At 37.8% G+C, this 13,728-nt stretch overlaps 1 protein-coding gene across 1 annotated transcript; it reads left to right on the plus strand.

Moving 5' to 3' along the window:
* Positions 1-205: 205 nt before the first annotated feature.
* LOC145777044 (uncharacterized) lies at positions 206-694 on the plus strand. The gene has a single exon (XM_082588316.1). The coding sequence runs from the start codon at positions 206-208 to the stop codon at positions 692-694; it is 489 nt and encodes a 162-aa protein (XP_082444442.1).
* The last annotated feature ends 13,034 nt before the right edge of the window (positions 695-13,728 follow it).

A 13,728-nucleotide genomic window follows, 5' to 3' on the forward strand; every position in this document is an offset into this window, starting at 1 on the left:
TAAAAGTTTTAGAGCCTACCTTAGCACCAAGAACAATTATGACTGATTTTGAACGTGCAGCAATTAATGCTTTTACAGCAGTTTTTCCGAACTCAGATCAACAAGGTTGTTTTTTTCATTTCTCACGATTATATTTCGATCCCTTCAATCAAATGGTCTGCAACAAGTGTATGAAAGTGATGCTGATTTCGCATTGACAATGCGTATGATTGCAGCCATTGAATTTGTTCCTGTCTCAGATGTGGTTAGCTTTTTTGAATTTCTAATGGACAACAATGATTTTCCCGAAGAAGCCCAGCCTGTCTTAGATTATGTTGAGGATACGTGGATTGGACGGCCAAACCGTCGCTTAGTACGTCGCCTCCCTCGCTTTGATCATGTTGTATGGAATTGTTTTAATGCAGCTAAACTATGTGGTTCTAAGACAAACAATGCCTGTGAAGGGTGGCATCGCTCATTCAACGAATTAATTGGGGCATCTCATCCTACCATCTGGAAATTTTTACAAATCTTGAAGGACGAACAAGCAAGAAATGAAGCAATAATGGAACAATATACAGCAGGTGCGGAAATTCCCCGTAAGAAAAAGGAATATAAGGATACTGCATTGAGAATTCAAAGAATAGTCAACGATTTTGAAAATCGCAAAATTCTGGATTTTTTAAGAGGAATAGCACATAACTTGTCGTTGTGATTAAAAAGCAACTGTCTGAGATATTTTTAATATGGTTACTTCATTTTAATTTGCTTATTACAACAACTTTTAACTTTGAATTTTAATGGGTTTCATTTACTTTATCATCCGCCTTTTCACTTTTAAAAAAATAGGTGGACCTTGACGAAGACGATTAAATTACTGACGATGTGGTGTCTTGCGATGTAATTACAATGCGATGACAATGTATGCGATGTAATTACCATGTGATAAAATTACTGTGATGAAATTACCACGATGAATTTACCTCAATGAGATTACAGTGAATCCTACAATTGCTGTCTCGATTTGTTATCATTCATTTGATTGCAAAAATCAATTACCAGAGCTCACCACTAGGAGGTTGACAACTTGAACCCCAATTATATAAAAATCTATGAGTCTACAACTTTTCGCGACCCATCACGTTAATTTACTCGTTTAAAATTTCCGCTTACAGTAATATCCATTACTTACATGCAGCCTGACGCACTACTAGTCAGGTGACCGGGGTAGAGGGGGGCAGTAAAAAGATAGACTCTCCGCCTTAGGGCATTGGTTGCTCATCGACATAAGCCGTTGGTTCGTGTTCAAAATAAACAGAATTTTCTATTTGTAAGAAGTGATTAAATAGCTTGCAACCATTTTTCGCAAGTTAACTGCGCAAAGGGGGGCCGTTTTTGGACCAAATTCAACCAGCTGTTACGTGTGATCTGCTGGGTTTTTTTGAACAGAATTTGTACTAATGTGTAGAAAAATCACTTTTCTATGAGTTTGAAAAAATAATATTCTGAAATTTGGTATGCTTAATTTGATATTTCATTTTTTGCAAAGATACTCAAAAACAGTTATTTTGCTTTATTCTGAAGCCTTTTAAATACCCTGCTAATCCAATTTTACGCAAAGCACTGCAAAACAATGAGCCCGCTCCAACACAATGCGGAGTGTATGTGCCAGTGTATTATATTACTATTAGATAGCTTTGCGTGAGAATCTTATGCTTTACTTCTGAAATCTTCGATGCAATTTGACTAGTTGGAAAATCTGTCAATTCAATTCAATTTATTTTTCTTTGTCGGAAAAAAACAGCAATGATAAAGTTACAAATAATGAACGGGAACAAAACCAACAAAAGGAAAAGGTGGCAAAACTACAAAAGTTTAAAACGTGCATGCGATTCAGATTTAAAGGTTACGTACACGAAAGTAAATTAAGCACGGCCACCAAACCTAACAGTTTAAAGTAGATGAATTAGTTGGAAGAACCAGTTGGCTCCACATACCTAAAGCAACTGGAGGTGTGCCAGTTGATGAAACCATGCGGGGACGACTGAACCTTACAACCAATTTAAAAATCAACAACACGAGCATTTAAGAATAAACAATGAACATACGGCATATTATTACATATTAAACATATAACATATTATTTACATATTAAACATATTATTTACATATTAAACATATTATTTACATATTAAATATATTACATACAAAAAACTATGTACCGTGCATCGTTTTAAGTAAAATGGAGTGTTCGCAGCAACGACAGTGGTGAAATGTTGAATAGGAACTGATAACTGATGGGTACAGGAATTTAGATTAATTAACTTATTACACCATGTCTTTGAAGGTCTCTAGTTTTAAACTGAGGGAGGAGATCTGCCTGACTACCTGAGCTGCTGCTATGCTGCGACGATCCTTTGTCCATTACTACTTGATCTATTTGCACTGTCTAAGTATCAAAGGATCGGTCAACAGTCTGAATATTTTAATAGAAATCGATTTCATGAGAGGCCGCAGGCCCTCACATCGTCAGTCTAGAATGAAACAAGTTACGGTTCGTGCAAAGAAAACAAAAATATAGGCACTATGACGTAATAAGAATAAAACAAAGGCGTGAATGCCACGGAATGCATAGTAGTGGAGTCAACACTAGGTCAAAAGTAAATAAATAATTGGTAGAAAATAGACAATTGTCAATTGACAAATAGACAATAGACAATTGTCAAAATAGACAATTGTCTATTTTCTACCAATTATTTATTTACTTTTGACCTAGTGTTGACTCCACTGCTATGCATTCCGTGGCATTCACGCCTTTGTTTTATTCTTATTACGTCATAGTGCGTATATTTTTGTTTTCTTTGCACGAACCGCAACTTGTTTCATTCTAGACTGACGATGTGAGGGCTGCGGCCTCTCATGAAATCGATTTCTATTAAAATATTCAGACTGTTGACCGATCCTTTGATACTTAGACAGTGCAAATAGATCTTATTACACCATGTAACAAAATTTTGCAAAATTTTTAGTTGCAGAAAATTTTTTATGTATTGTGTTCTGTTACTTCAAACTAATCACTAAAATAGCAAAAAAAAATCTGAAGTGTCCTTACTTTTGATAAAATGTCACTTTTTCTGATTGTTAGTTTTTCTCAAAGATGTTCTGTATTTACCAGCATAATTTTCTATTAAACGTGTAAGCATGCAAACACAAAGAAATAGTATGCAAATATAAGCCATATATGCATCATGCAAAGATGAAAACACTTCAAAAGTGATCACATTTGTGTGACTTGTGTCTAAAAACTGAGACATCTTCTCGTATTACGGACCATACGTGCCCTCCCCCCCTTCATGTTGCAAATCCACCGCCCTTGATATTTTTTTCCATATAAGATGAAACCTTTCACCATCTTTTCCGCTTCCACCAATCACCCATACAGGGATCAACACAATCAAGATGGGAGTGCAGGAAATGCATTTTTATAGACATAAAACACACCATTTTTCATATTCTTTCATCAAATTGTTTCCAAAAGTTGATAATTATTGCTTCGTTTAACCTATTACCAAAGTTCTGAATTTATGTCTGTATTAGGTAGGCTATGTTGAATTCGTCATGAAAGACTTCTTCTATATCTTGAGACACTACCGTGTCTTATGCAGCTTTTTGTTCGAGGGTTTGAGAAGTGGCAACTCAGCTGCTGAGTGCTATGCGAAACAGGTGCAATGGAACATAATACGGAAGAATATGCAATGTCATGTCGTTTTTTTTGTTTTTGCTAAACCGTGAACTGTCAACCATATAGCAACAACGGTCTTCTGTATGGTTTCGGGGTTCTTTCCAAACTCTTGAAACAGCAAATACTGTAGTATCAAATGTCGCTTTCCGTTAGTCAGCCGTCTAAATTGGACCGATGTGTTCTACAGATCACATAAGGTGCACAGCTTTTAACTTGGTCAATTTGGTCTCTAATTTCCATACCAAAATACATTTCATAAGTATAAAAGCTTTGCTTCTAGCTTTGTTTCATTGCACATTTCGCTTGTTAGTCTGATATGGTTACTGAGTCTGATACAGATAGACCACAGACGTAGCAAAATGTTTCAAAACAATCAGTAGAAAACCGAAAAAAAAAGTTAAATAAACCGATTCTTCTGATTTGGTGTGATATTGTTTACTTTATTTAAAATGTTTTGTCACACCGTGCATCCCAGTGGATCATCAGTTGAATTATAGGAAAATTTGATGAAAAGTTTAGGAACGAAGTTTTGTTTTGGAATCAGTAGAAAGTTTGCATTCACGTGATGATCCAATCTCCGAATTATTTGCAATTTAGGCTAGAGCTTTCTACAGAACACAGTAAAAAACAACGAATGATTGAAACATTTTAAGTTCTGTATTTTCTGATTGCATTGATAGTAAACAAAAACAACTTGAAATTTCTGTACCTGCTCTATGATGCAACAAAGATCATTGTTATGATGCAAGCTATAATTATGAAGCTAAAATAATAGCCATTATGACGTCACACTTCATCGACCTTATAAGGAATTTAGAATAAGAGCTTGAGAAACAGGGTACTAAACGTTCAAAAACCTTAAATAAATATTTTTTAAACGACACTTGTAGAAAAAAATTGCTAGAAACATGTTATAATCAGCAATAACGTTCAAAAAATACTAAAAACTTAACACCACTAATTTTTTGTTACATGGTGTTATTCAACATTAAAAAAATGTTCTTACCCACGATCAGATAGAATGTTTTTAGAAATGATAATAGACTTCACTGTAATTTCAAGGGTTACTGTTTTCTACGGTTTTAATTTATCCACTGTTGCTACTATTTCTTGTAATTAACGCTTGTTTTGAATGAACCGAACCCCTCCCTATGTTCACTTCGCCTTTACAATGTATGACCTAATGACCTTTATAATTTGCATAAATATGTTTCATTATTACTGCTCGCAGACTAATTTCGCAAAACAATTTATTCCTTGGCAACCACATCAACAATTTCAACTGATTTTTTATTTTACAAACTGAACAGCTGTTTTTGAATGATTTGCATTTCTTGATACCAATTTACTTTACCTGTTGATAGCTCTTAGGATGAACTACCATTTACCGACTAGAGAAGATTTGCCGAATCCATTCTTGGTTTTTATTCTTCACTTTGAACATTGGTTTTTATATCCCATGACGTAAATAATTTTCTTAATGTGTAAATGTTGAAGAAATTTTGCTCATCATTTTAATTTTGATTATAGAGGCTTACAGCATATTTTCCCTTTATGCAGCACTCATTGCAGTAATTTGTTTGTTTGTTTGCAGAACTGAAGATGCTCATTACTATGTAGCGAAATATATATTCTTTTTAAACATGAGGCTGGTTGAACTTTATTTTAATTCTCTTATTTCGATGTGATCAAGTCAACCGCTTCTTGCTGACGGCGTGCCAGGGTTAAGTCTCGGTGTCTCAGATGACATTCACTTTATGGTGTTATTCATTAACTTATTAGTAGGGCAAGTTTTTGCAACTTTTGCAACTTTTTTTTACAGCTTCCGGCAGCTTCCTAAATACTCAGAATTTATGTAGTATGATGTTTTAAGCTGTTTGTAGGAATTTTATATTGCAACTTTTTGCAACTTTTTTCTATTTTTCATGCAACTTTTTACTGCAACTTTTATCAAGTATTGAGCAAAATGTAAAGGAGTGATATAAAAAACATGCTATAAAACTGTTTCTAGTACAGTATGGTTCTATTCTCTTTGATTTGCACAACAAAAGCTATGTGATGGATTAGCTGCATCTCAATGTTATCTATGACGCAACAGTTTGCTTGCAAGCTAGAAGTTCAACAACCTCAGCCAAGCACGACAGCGCCCGAACTAAATTAGAAGTGGAAGTATGACTTGGCTTTTGGCCAAGCCCGCATAAACGGAAACAGGTTGTGTCTAGTCTTTCGAAGTAAATGAATGGTAAAAAGGTAAATAAATAAATGCAACTTTTTACTGCAACTTTTGTTAAAATTAAGTGCAACTTTCTCATGTTTTTAGTGCAACAAAAACTTGCCCTACTTATTAGTCATCATTTACATTATGTTACAATGTAATCATGTTACAATGTTACAATGTAATATGTTACAATGTTACAATTCTATTTGAATAAGCTGAAGATGCTATTACTATAGCGAAATCGATTCTTACTTAATAAATAACATTAAGAGGTTAGATTGTTGTGCAAATGCCAGCATTTGATGAATGCAAAACTGCAGTACAATGTAAATGATGACTGAAATTTTCAGTAAATAATGACGGTTTACATTGTTGCGCAATGCAAAAATGACTAAATATATCGGCCTGATATCAATGGTTTCTTTCGTTTTCAATATCACATGGAAACGAAACTTGCATTTGTTTTTTATAAGCCAATGCTTTCCAAAGCTAGTAATTTATTTTCTTTATGGAACCAAGCATCCCTTAGCAATAGCCTATAGTAGCCTAGCTAAAATATTGACTTTTTTGTTTTTGTTGAAAAACACTAATCAATTCCAATTAGCCTATTTTGTTGTCTATCCATTGTCTATGACCATTGTCATTGTCTATGACTATCATATTAGCTATGTAGAAAACGAAACTTGTACAGTACGTCACGTAATAATTTGAAACCTTTTTTGCAACGCAATTTAGTAAAAAATTTTACATTATAGAAACGAAAAGAGCGAGTTTTCTATTATTCAAACATATCCTGCACACATGACACGTAGATGAATCTTCATAGCAATACTTGCAATCTGACATGTGGAGTAAAGGAAGTTATCACATTGTGTTTACAACATTTAGGTGATGTTTTTCAAATGTCCTTTAATAATTATATTCTGTATAGAAAGATCAATGTCATAAGATCATAAAAATACAAAAAATAAAATAAAGGTTGATAAAAAATAGCCTATATAATTTCATATCAAAAGTCATTCATAGCTACATCCAGTGGTGAAAATGTGATGTAACAATGACAAATAGAAATGATCATCGAGTTTGGTATCTGTCTACCACCTACAAAACACGGTGCAATGTGTCAACCTTGAATTTCTAAAATCCCATAGCCTGCTACGTACCGTACGGCTTCTTCGTCGTATGAGCTGTCTTCTTCAGGACTATATGTTTGGGCATGAGGTCATCAGCCACTCGACAGTCTCGTCATCCAGGGCCTCCAATCCAAGCGTTCCATGTGGTGGTTGATGGATTGGGCAGTCATGGACGACATGGTCTACTATTGGTCTGTGGCGCCACACTCGCATCCCGGTGAGGGAGCCAGGCCCCATCTGCATATGTCTGAACGAAAGCGACCGACGCCGGTTCGCAGGCAGTTAAGCCGGACCCACGCAAGTCTTGCGAGGGACATTCCCGGAGGGTGGGATCGACGTCGGGTAGGAAATCACGGAGTCGGGAGGTGTTGTTTTTCCACTCCGTGTTTCATGTGTAGTTCGTCCAGTGTGCCGCACTTATTTCAAGATCTTCAACGTTGTTCAGAAGCTGTCATGCGGCGGCACAAATGGGCTTCTTAATTTCAGTCGCTGCTGTTTCCAGGTAGGCGCTGGAATGTACTGTGGAAGAGGTGGTCGACTGGTCGGGGTCCAGTGTGCGACGAGCAAGGGAAATCATGGCTCCTTTACGGCGAAGCTCAGCAGGGATGCCTGCAAGGATTGGAAGGCAGTCCATTGGAGTGGCACGCAGGCATCCAGTCACAGTGCGTAGTGCGTCATTGATGGCGGTGTCAATGTGGTGGGTGTGAGAGCTGCGCACCATACTGGTGCGCAGTAGGCTACTCGGCGGTAGCATGTACGAGGGCCAAGGTAGCTGTGCGAAGGTTTTTCGCGTCAGCTCCCCAGCCGGAACCCGCCAGCCGCCTAAAAAGTGCAACGCGCGCAGACAGTTTTTTGCGCAGTGACTCCAGGTGTCGTCGGTACGTGAGTGACCTGTCCAGGGTTACGCCGAGGTAGGTGGGTTCGGCGCAGTTTGTAGGGCAGATGTTCGTCATCGGTGGTAATGTTGATCTCACATTTTGCTTCCTTGTTGTTTAGATGGAAGGCCGCCGACACTGTCTTTGCCTTGCTGAGCTGTAGTTTCCATTTCTGGAGATATGTTAATATAGTTGACATGTTCTGGCTTAGGTTCCTCTCCATTGACTGCCAATCTCCGGCTGGATGTAAGAGAGCCAGATCGTCTGCGTAAGCATACTTCCTGAAGATGGTGTCAGACAGGTCATAGATGTAATTGCTAAAGAAGAGGTGAGCCAGGACGGATCTCTGTGGTACGCCGTTCCTGAGTCGACGTAGTCTACTTCGTCGGCCGCTACCGGTGAAAAGGGTAAAGCTGCGGTTTTGCACAAGTTCCATAATCATATGGACCATGTGTCTGTCAGGAAGGAGATGGAGTAGTTTTGCAGGTAAGGCCGATGTGCCATACACTGTCTTAGGCAGCCGTAAGATCGACAAACACGGCGCCAGCCTTCTTTTTTGCCGAAAAGCTGTCCTCGATGTCTTGGGTCATCGGAGTGACCTGGGCTACGGTTGATCTTCCGTGGCGAAAGCCGGCTTGTTCCCGAAGGAGCTGAGGGTCTATTATCGGTTAGACACGGGCATAGATAAGTCTCTCGAGCATCTTAAAGGGGATTCAGAGTAGAGAGACGGGACGTATCTCTTCGGATTCCCTAGGGGCTTCTTCGACTTTTAGACTGCATCCACTAGGAAGTCGCGGTAGAGCCTGTCGCACTCCACATCCCAGCAAGGTAGGCTATGTAGTTTTTCCGTCGACCTCGCGGGATGGAGTCTTTTGCCGCAGATATGACTGCATCACAGAAGTCCTGGTAGGCTTCGTTCACTTTGATGATGTGTGGGGTTGGGAGGTAGCCTACAGCGTAGCTTCGTTTGTGAGGAAGCGTAGGATAGAAAATTGCCAGAGGATAGAACAGCCATTTCAGCAGTCAGATGGAAAAGTACTGGGCCCCATTCTGGGTACCGGCCCACTTCAGCTTTTTGGTGGTAAATTAGCCACTTCAGTCACCAAACAGTAAAATAAGAATTTTGTTTAGTAGGCTATAGCGATTTCCCTAACCACGAATATTACCCGAAACACGATCTTCAAAATAAACAGGATAATATTTGTGAAACTCAAAAACTGAAATGGCACAGGTAAGAAAATTGCTATCCCTATTTCTGCATTAATAACACTGATCAATAAGGCGATGTGAAATTTGAATGGACAAAATCGAATTATCACACAGGGTGACTACTGTTGTGTAGAGTATTTTTGTGAAGTTTTATGCAATAAAAATAAAATCCAGTATCCGTAAACATGTAAGCGTTTTAAGGTTAGTATTTTCTAATTCTTGCAAGGTGATTCCACAAAAAATACTATCACAACGCATCAATCCACGTGATCCAGATAGCGCGCTTTGAATGGCTAGTTAGGGAAAACGCGTTGTGTGCCGCACACACGCGCGCGCGAGCGATTGCTGTCTGCTGCTGAGAGATTTATAGCTTGAGATGCTGAATTGCTGATTATTATTGAAGATAAGGCTGCAAAACTCAGATAAGAAGTTGTGTTCAGCCGAAATGTTTGCTATGATTTTATGCTTGGTTATTAAATCATTCAGGCTTCGGTTCAAAGTTAGTTTAGGCTAGGTTTTCCAAATTGTGTAAAGTAGGCCTAAGAGGCAGTGTCTGTAACTATCAGGTCTTCTGGAATAAAAACTGCTTATTCAGGTGAAGTTGCTGTTTGTGGTTTTGTATTTTTTATATGTAGCTTTGAGAATGACACTAATAAAGTTCATAGTATTACGGAAGGCTCAGACAACTAAGTTTTCAGCACTTAAATTCTTAGTTCTGTGTACTGTAAGTGGGCTATGTTTTTTTCAAAAAATGCATTAATCTCTTCACATATTATCTTTAGTTCATAAAGCTGACCTTGTTGTGGGTAGCATTGTTAACTGTTAAATCATGCCTAAAAGTTCTAAAAAGAGAGTAAGAAGCATGGAAAGCTCTTCTGTCATTGGACCCTCCAAGGAGCTTCCCACTGCTGATTTACCAAATCTACGATATGTTCTTGCATTCTGTACTTTGTTGAAGGTGATACTCAAGTACTTTATTACTGCAAGTTTTTCTCTGACTGGTTTTAATTAAGCTTGGTAGTGACATAAAACATAGACCAACTCGTATATCTTCGTATGGATGAAGGGTAGTTGTTAAAAATACTAACATATAGCTTGCATAAATGAACAGTACACGTAGGCTACAATAACCAACTAGAAGACACTTTTCAAAACCTTAATGTGTTGAAATAATTAATTGCACGTTTACAGAGACAGAGAGCACTCATAAGGAATTAATTTTTCAGGAAGCTGGAAAAAAGCTAACTATTCTCTTTTCAAATGAAGATCGCATTCCTAAAACAATTGAGGTTTCTCCTCTCCCAACGTTATCGTAGAGTAGAAGCACCGTTATACCAAATTGGGCCTCTTGACAAAAGGACAACGAAAACGCTTCAAAAGAGAGTTAACAAAAAGGTAAGTTCTTACATACAGTATCTTTTCAAACTTTTTTGTCTAGTAATTTTCTATGAAATGTAAGGCTTTTATAAGTATATTCTTTGATAACAGGGTCATGCATAGACATGTCCCATGTTGTGTACTGGGGTTGGTCTGTTGTTATATTTGTTGAATGGAGCCATATGAGAAGGAGAATGGGTTACTGCCAATTCTACAACCCCACTTCACCATTGCAGATGTACCGTAGTTCAACCAACTCTAGATAGTAGGTGGTTTAAGGATTTTTCGATTTCCTAAAGCATTTCGTCGTGGGAAAGTGATTCAGATTTTCTGATTTCTATGTCTGTAAAGGCAGGCTTGTGCTTTGACTAAAGCTAGTCGTGCTATGGCGAGAAGATTTTTCTTGACTATCACTGATTTTTACTGCCATTTGTCCGAAAGAGTATTAATTGTTATGTTTGGCATATATTGTTTTTCGTTGTGACAGTCAGAAATAAAAACAAACTGAACTGATTTACATCCATGAATTATTTTGTGTTCTTTACATTTATCAATCACACAAAAAACTTGTTTTTCAAGAGCCTCAAACAACAGCGAGGAGATGATTTCGCTGCAGCAAAGAAGTCACAAGTGATAGAGGAAGAGAACTGGAAAAAACAGCAGTTTTCTGCAGCAGTCTAACATGTTCACAGAAAAAGATCGCAGAGCAGGATCATCACTGAATACCGGGGCATTGTCACATTCAGATGTACCAAGTGCAGCTGGTTCGAAAGGAGAGTCAATTTCTTCATCAATTATTGATGAAGAAATTGACTCTCCTTTCGAACCAGCTGCACTTGGTACATCTGAATGTGACAATGCCCCGGTATTCAGTGATGATCCTGCTCTGCGATCTTTTTCTGTGAACATGTTAGAAAATATTCGCAAAAGCAGTACCGTAACTCTTGTGATGTTTCTGTCCGCACTTTTACCCAACCAAAATTAAATTTGGATGCCAGCTCAGTGTTCTCTTTGATTGAGACCATGCCACGCTTACTGAGTCTATCCTTACTTCACACTTGACCATGGATGAACTAAAGGGTTTGATAAACACAAAGTTTGAATACCCTCATTTTCCTGCCCATACTCAGGCTGTGCAGCGTCTCATTTGAGAAGTCACTAACGACTGTGGAAGTATTGCTGGCCATCAACGACGGGATGGTTTCATTCGGGCGAGAATTGCTTCGCGTAGGGTCTTGCCGAAAGCAGACACAAAATCTGACTTTCTTTCATTGGCTGCAGTATAATATTTTGATATTCACCATTGTTTCTTGTTCATTGTCTTTATTCTTCATTCGTTTGTGCACATTTTACAAGCACACATAAAGTTGGTTGGTTGATGTGTAAGCTACCATTGGAGAGTTGCAGTTACTATATCTGTCAAAAAACAAATGTAAATCGGCGAAAACAATCGAATATTAATGCAGTGCGTTGTGTGATTATGTAATACTTATTACTACAACAAAACCAAAGTGTCATCTTATGCACAGTGCATTCCTACTCTTGCCATGGAAGTGAAAAAGGCTTTAATATCATCAGTTTTTGCTGACCAAGCAAAAATAGGGTTGCCAGGTGATTGTTTAATATCTTACCGTACACCGCCAGCCTTTACCTAAAAGGGCAACTAGCAGTCGCATCATATGTAATTGTTGTTGTGGTTGTTAAAGTTGGAAATTTTTACAATTTAAAAAAGATAAACAAAGTTTTTTCTTCAAAAAAATTGTACCTGGCAACTCTGTGCTGGCAACAAATGCCAAGGACAAAATCGACTACATGTTTAAGGTTACTAAATATTTTTGCGTGAAATTTTACAGAAATACTCTACATAGCAATAGTCACCATGTGTGATAATTCGATTTTTGATTTTTTTAAATTTTTTGATTTTCACATCGCCTTACTGATCAACAGCCAATTTGCTTTCGAAACGAATAGGGTCAATCTTGACTAATTTGGGGTCGCTGATCACGAATATCAACTTGAAATTTGTTGATTAGCTCTAGTTTCTGAGATATGGCACCATGCCAAAATGTGCTGTACTTGCTCACGCGGAAAGCAGTGTGCGTTTTTCTGTTGTAGCTTGCATCGGTCAGATAGAGTTGGGCACTTAATATAAACTGGCCTCTCGTCAATCATTGACTCCAGGGAAGAAAAACGTTCTACATCTACCACTTGTTGAATCAAATAAGATTTTGTTTCTACCGTTGCACATAAAACTGGGTTTAGTGAAGAACTTCGTCAAGGCAATAGACAAAGCAGGAGCTGGTTTCATGTACCTCGACAAAAAAATTTCCCCAATGAGCAAAGCGAAAATAAAGGAAGGTGTGTTTATAGGTCTCCAGATGAGGCACTTTCTCGAAGGTGGTGAATTTGATCAAGTGTTATTTGGCGAAGAGAAAATTGCATGGGAAACGTTTAAGTTGCTGGCCACAAAGTTGTTGGCGAACAAAAGAGCTGACAACTACGCGGAATTGGTGTCCAATCTCATTAAAGCAAACAGATGCATGGGGTGCAATATGTCGCTGAAGATACATCTTTTGGACTCGCACTTGGATATTTTTCCACCAAACTGTGGAGAAGTTAGTAATAAGCATGGTAAACGATTTCACCAAAGCATATCTACAATGGAAAAGAGGTACCAGGGAAAAAGAATCTATCAATGCTTGCTGACTATCATCTGACTGACTATCATCGCTGGATGATAGCTAATCTAGGGATGCTCCATTAACCGTATGCAAGCGACAGGCAAAAAAGAGAAGAACAGATAAAATAAATTAGAAATTTTATTTGAAAAGTGACAATTATTTATTGCATAGGCTATGCCGAAATATAAACGCATGCAATTATTACACTGTTTGTAGATTGTTACTGTAGTGTTCAATAAAGTGCACCAACGCTTGCTATAGGCTACGTAGCTCCACATTAGGGTGGCTCATTTTCCTTGATGTTCTTAAAATTTTTGTCAGTTTGGAATAATATTCCATTTTGTTCACTGATATTTGCAAACCAAAAATTTTTGTTGGGTTTTGACCTTTGACCCTGGTTCACCCAAGGAGAAATTCTAAATTTTTCTGAAAAATTAGTAAAATTTGAAGGGGTTTAGCAGTATCTGAAGAGGGGATTTCTCAAAATTTGACCGCGTGATTTTGACGTCACTTC

Source organism: Aplidium turbinatum, chromosome 9 (assembly GCF_918807975.1).
Source record: "Aplidium turbinatum chromosome 9, kaAplTurb1.1, whole genome shotgun sequence".
NCBI lineage: Eukaryota > Metazoa > Chordata > Ascidiacea > Aplousobranchia > Polyclinidae > Aplidium > Aplidium turbinatum.

Coding starts and splice junctions, on each gene's coding strand:
- LOC145777044 (XM_082588316.1), top strand. CDS start 206: ATGATTGCAGCCATTGAATTTGTTCCTGTCTCAGATGTGGTTAGCTTT.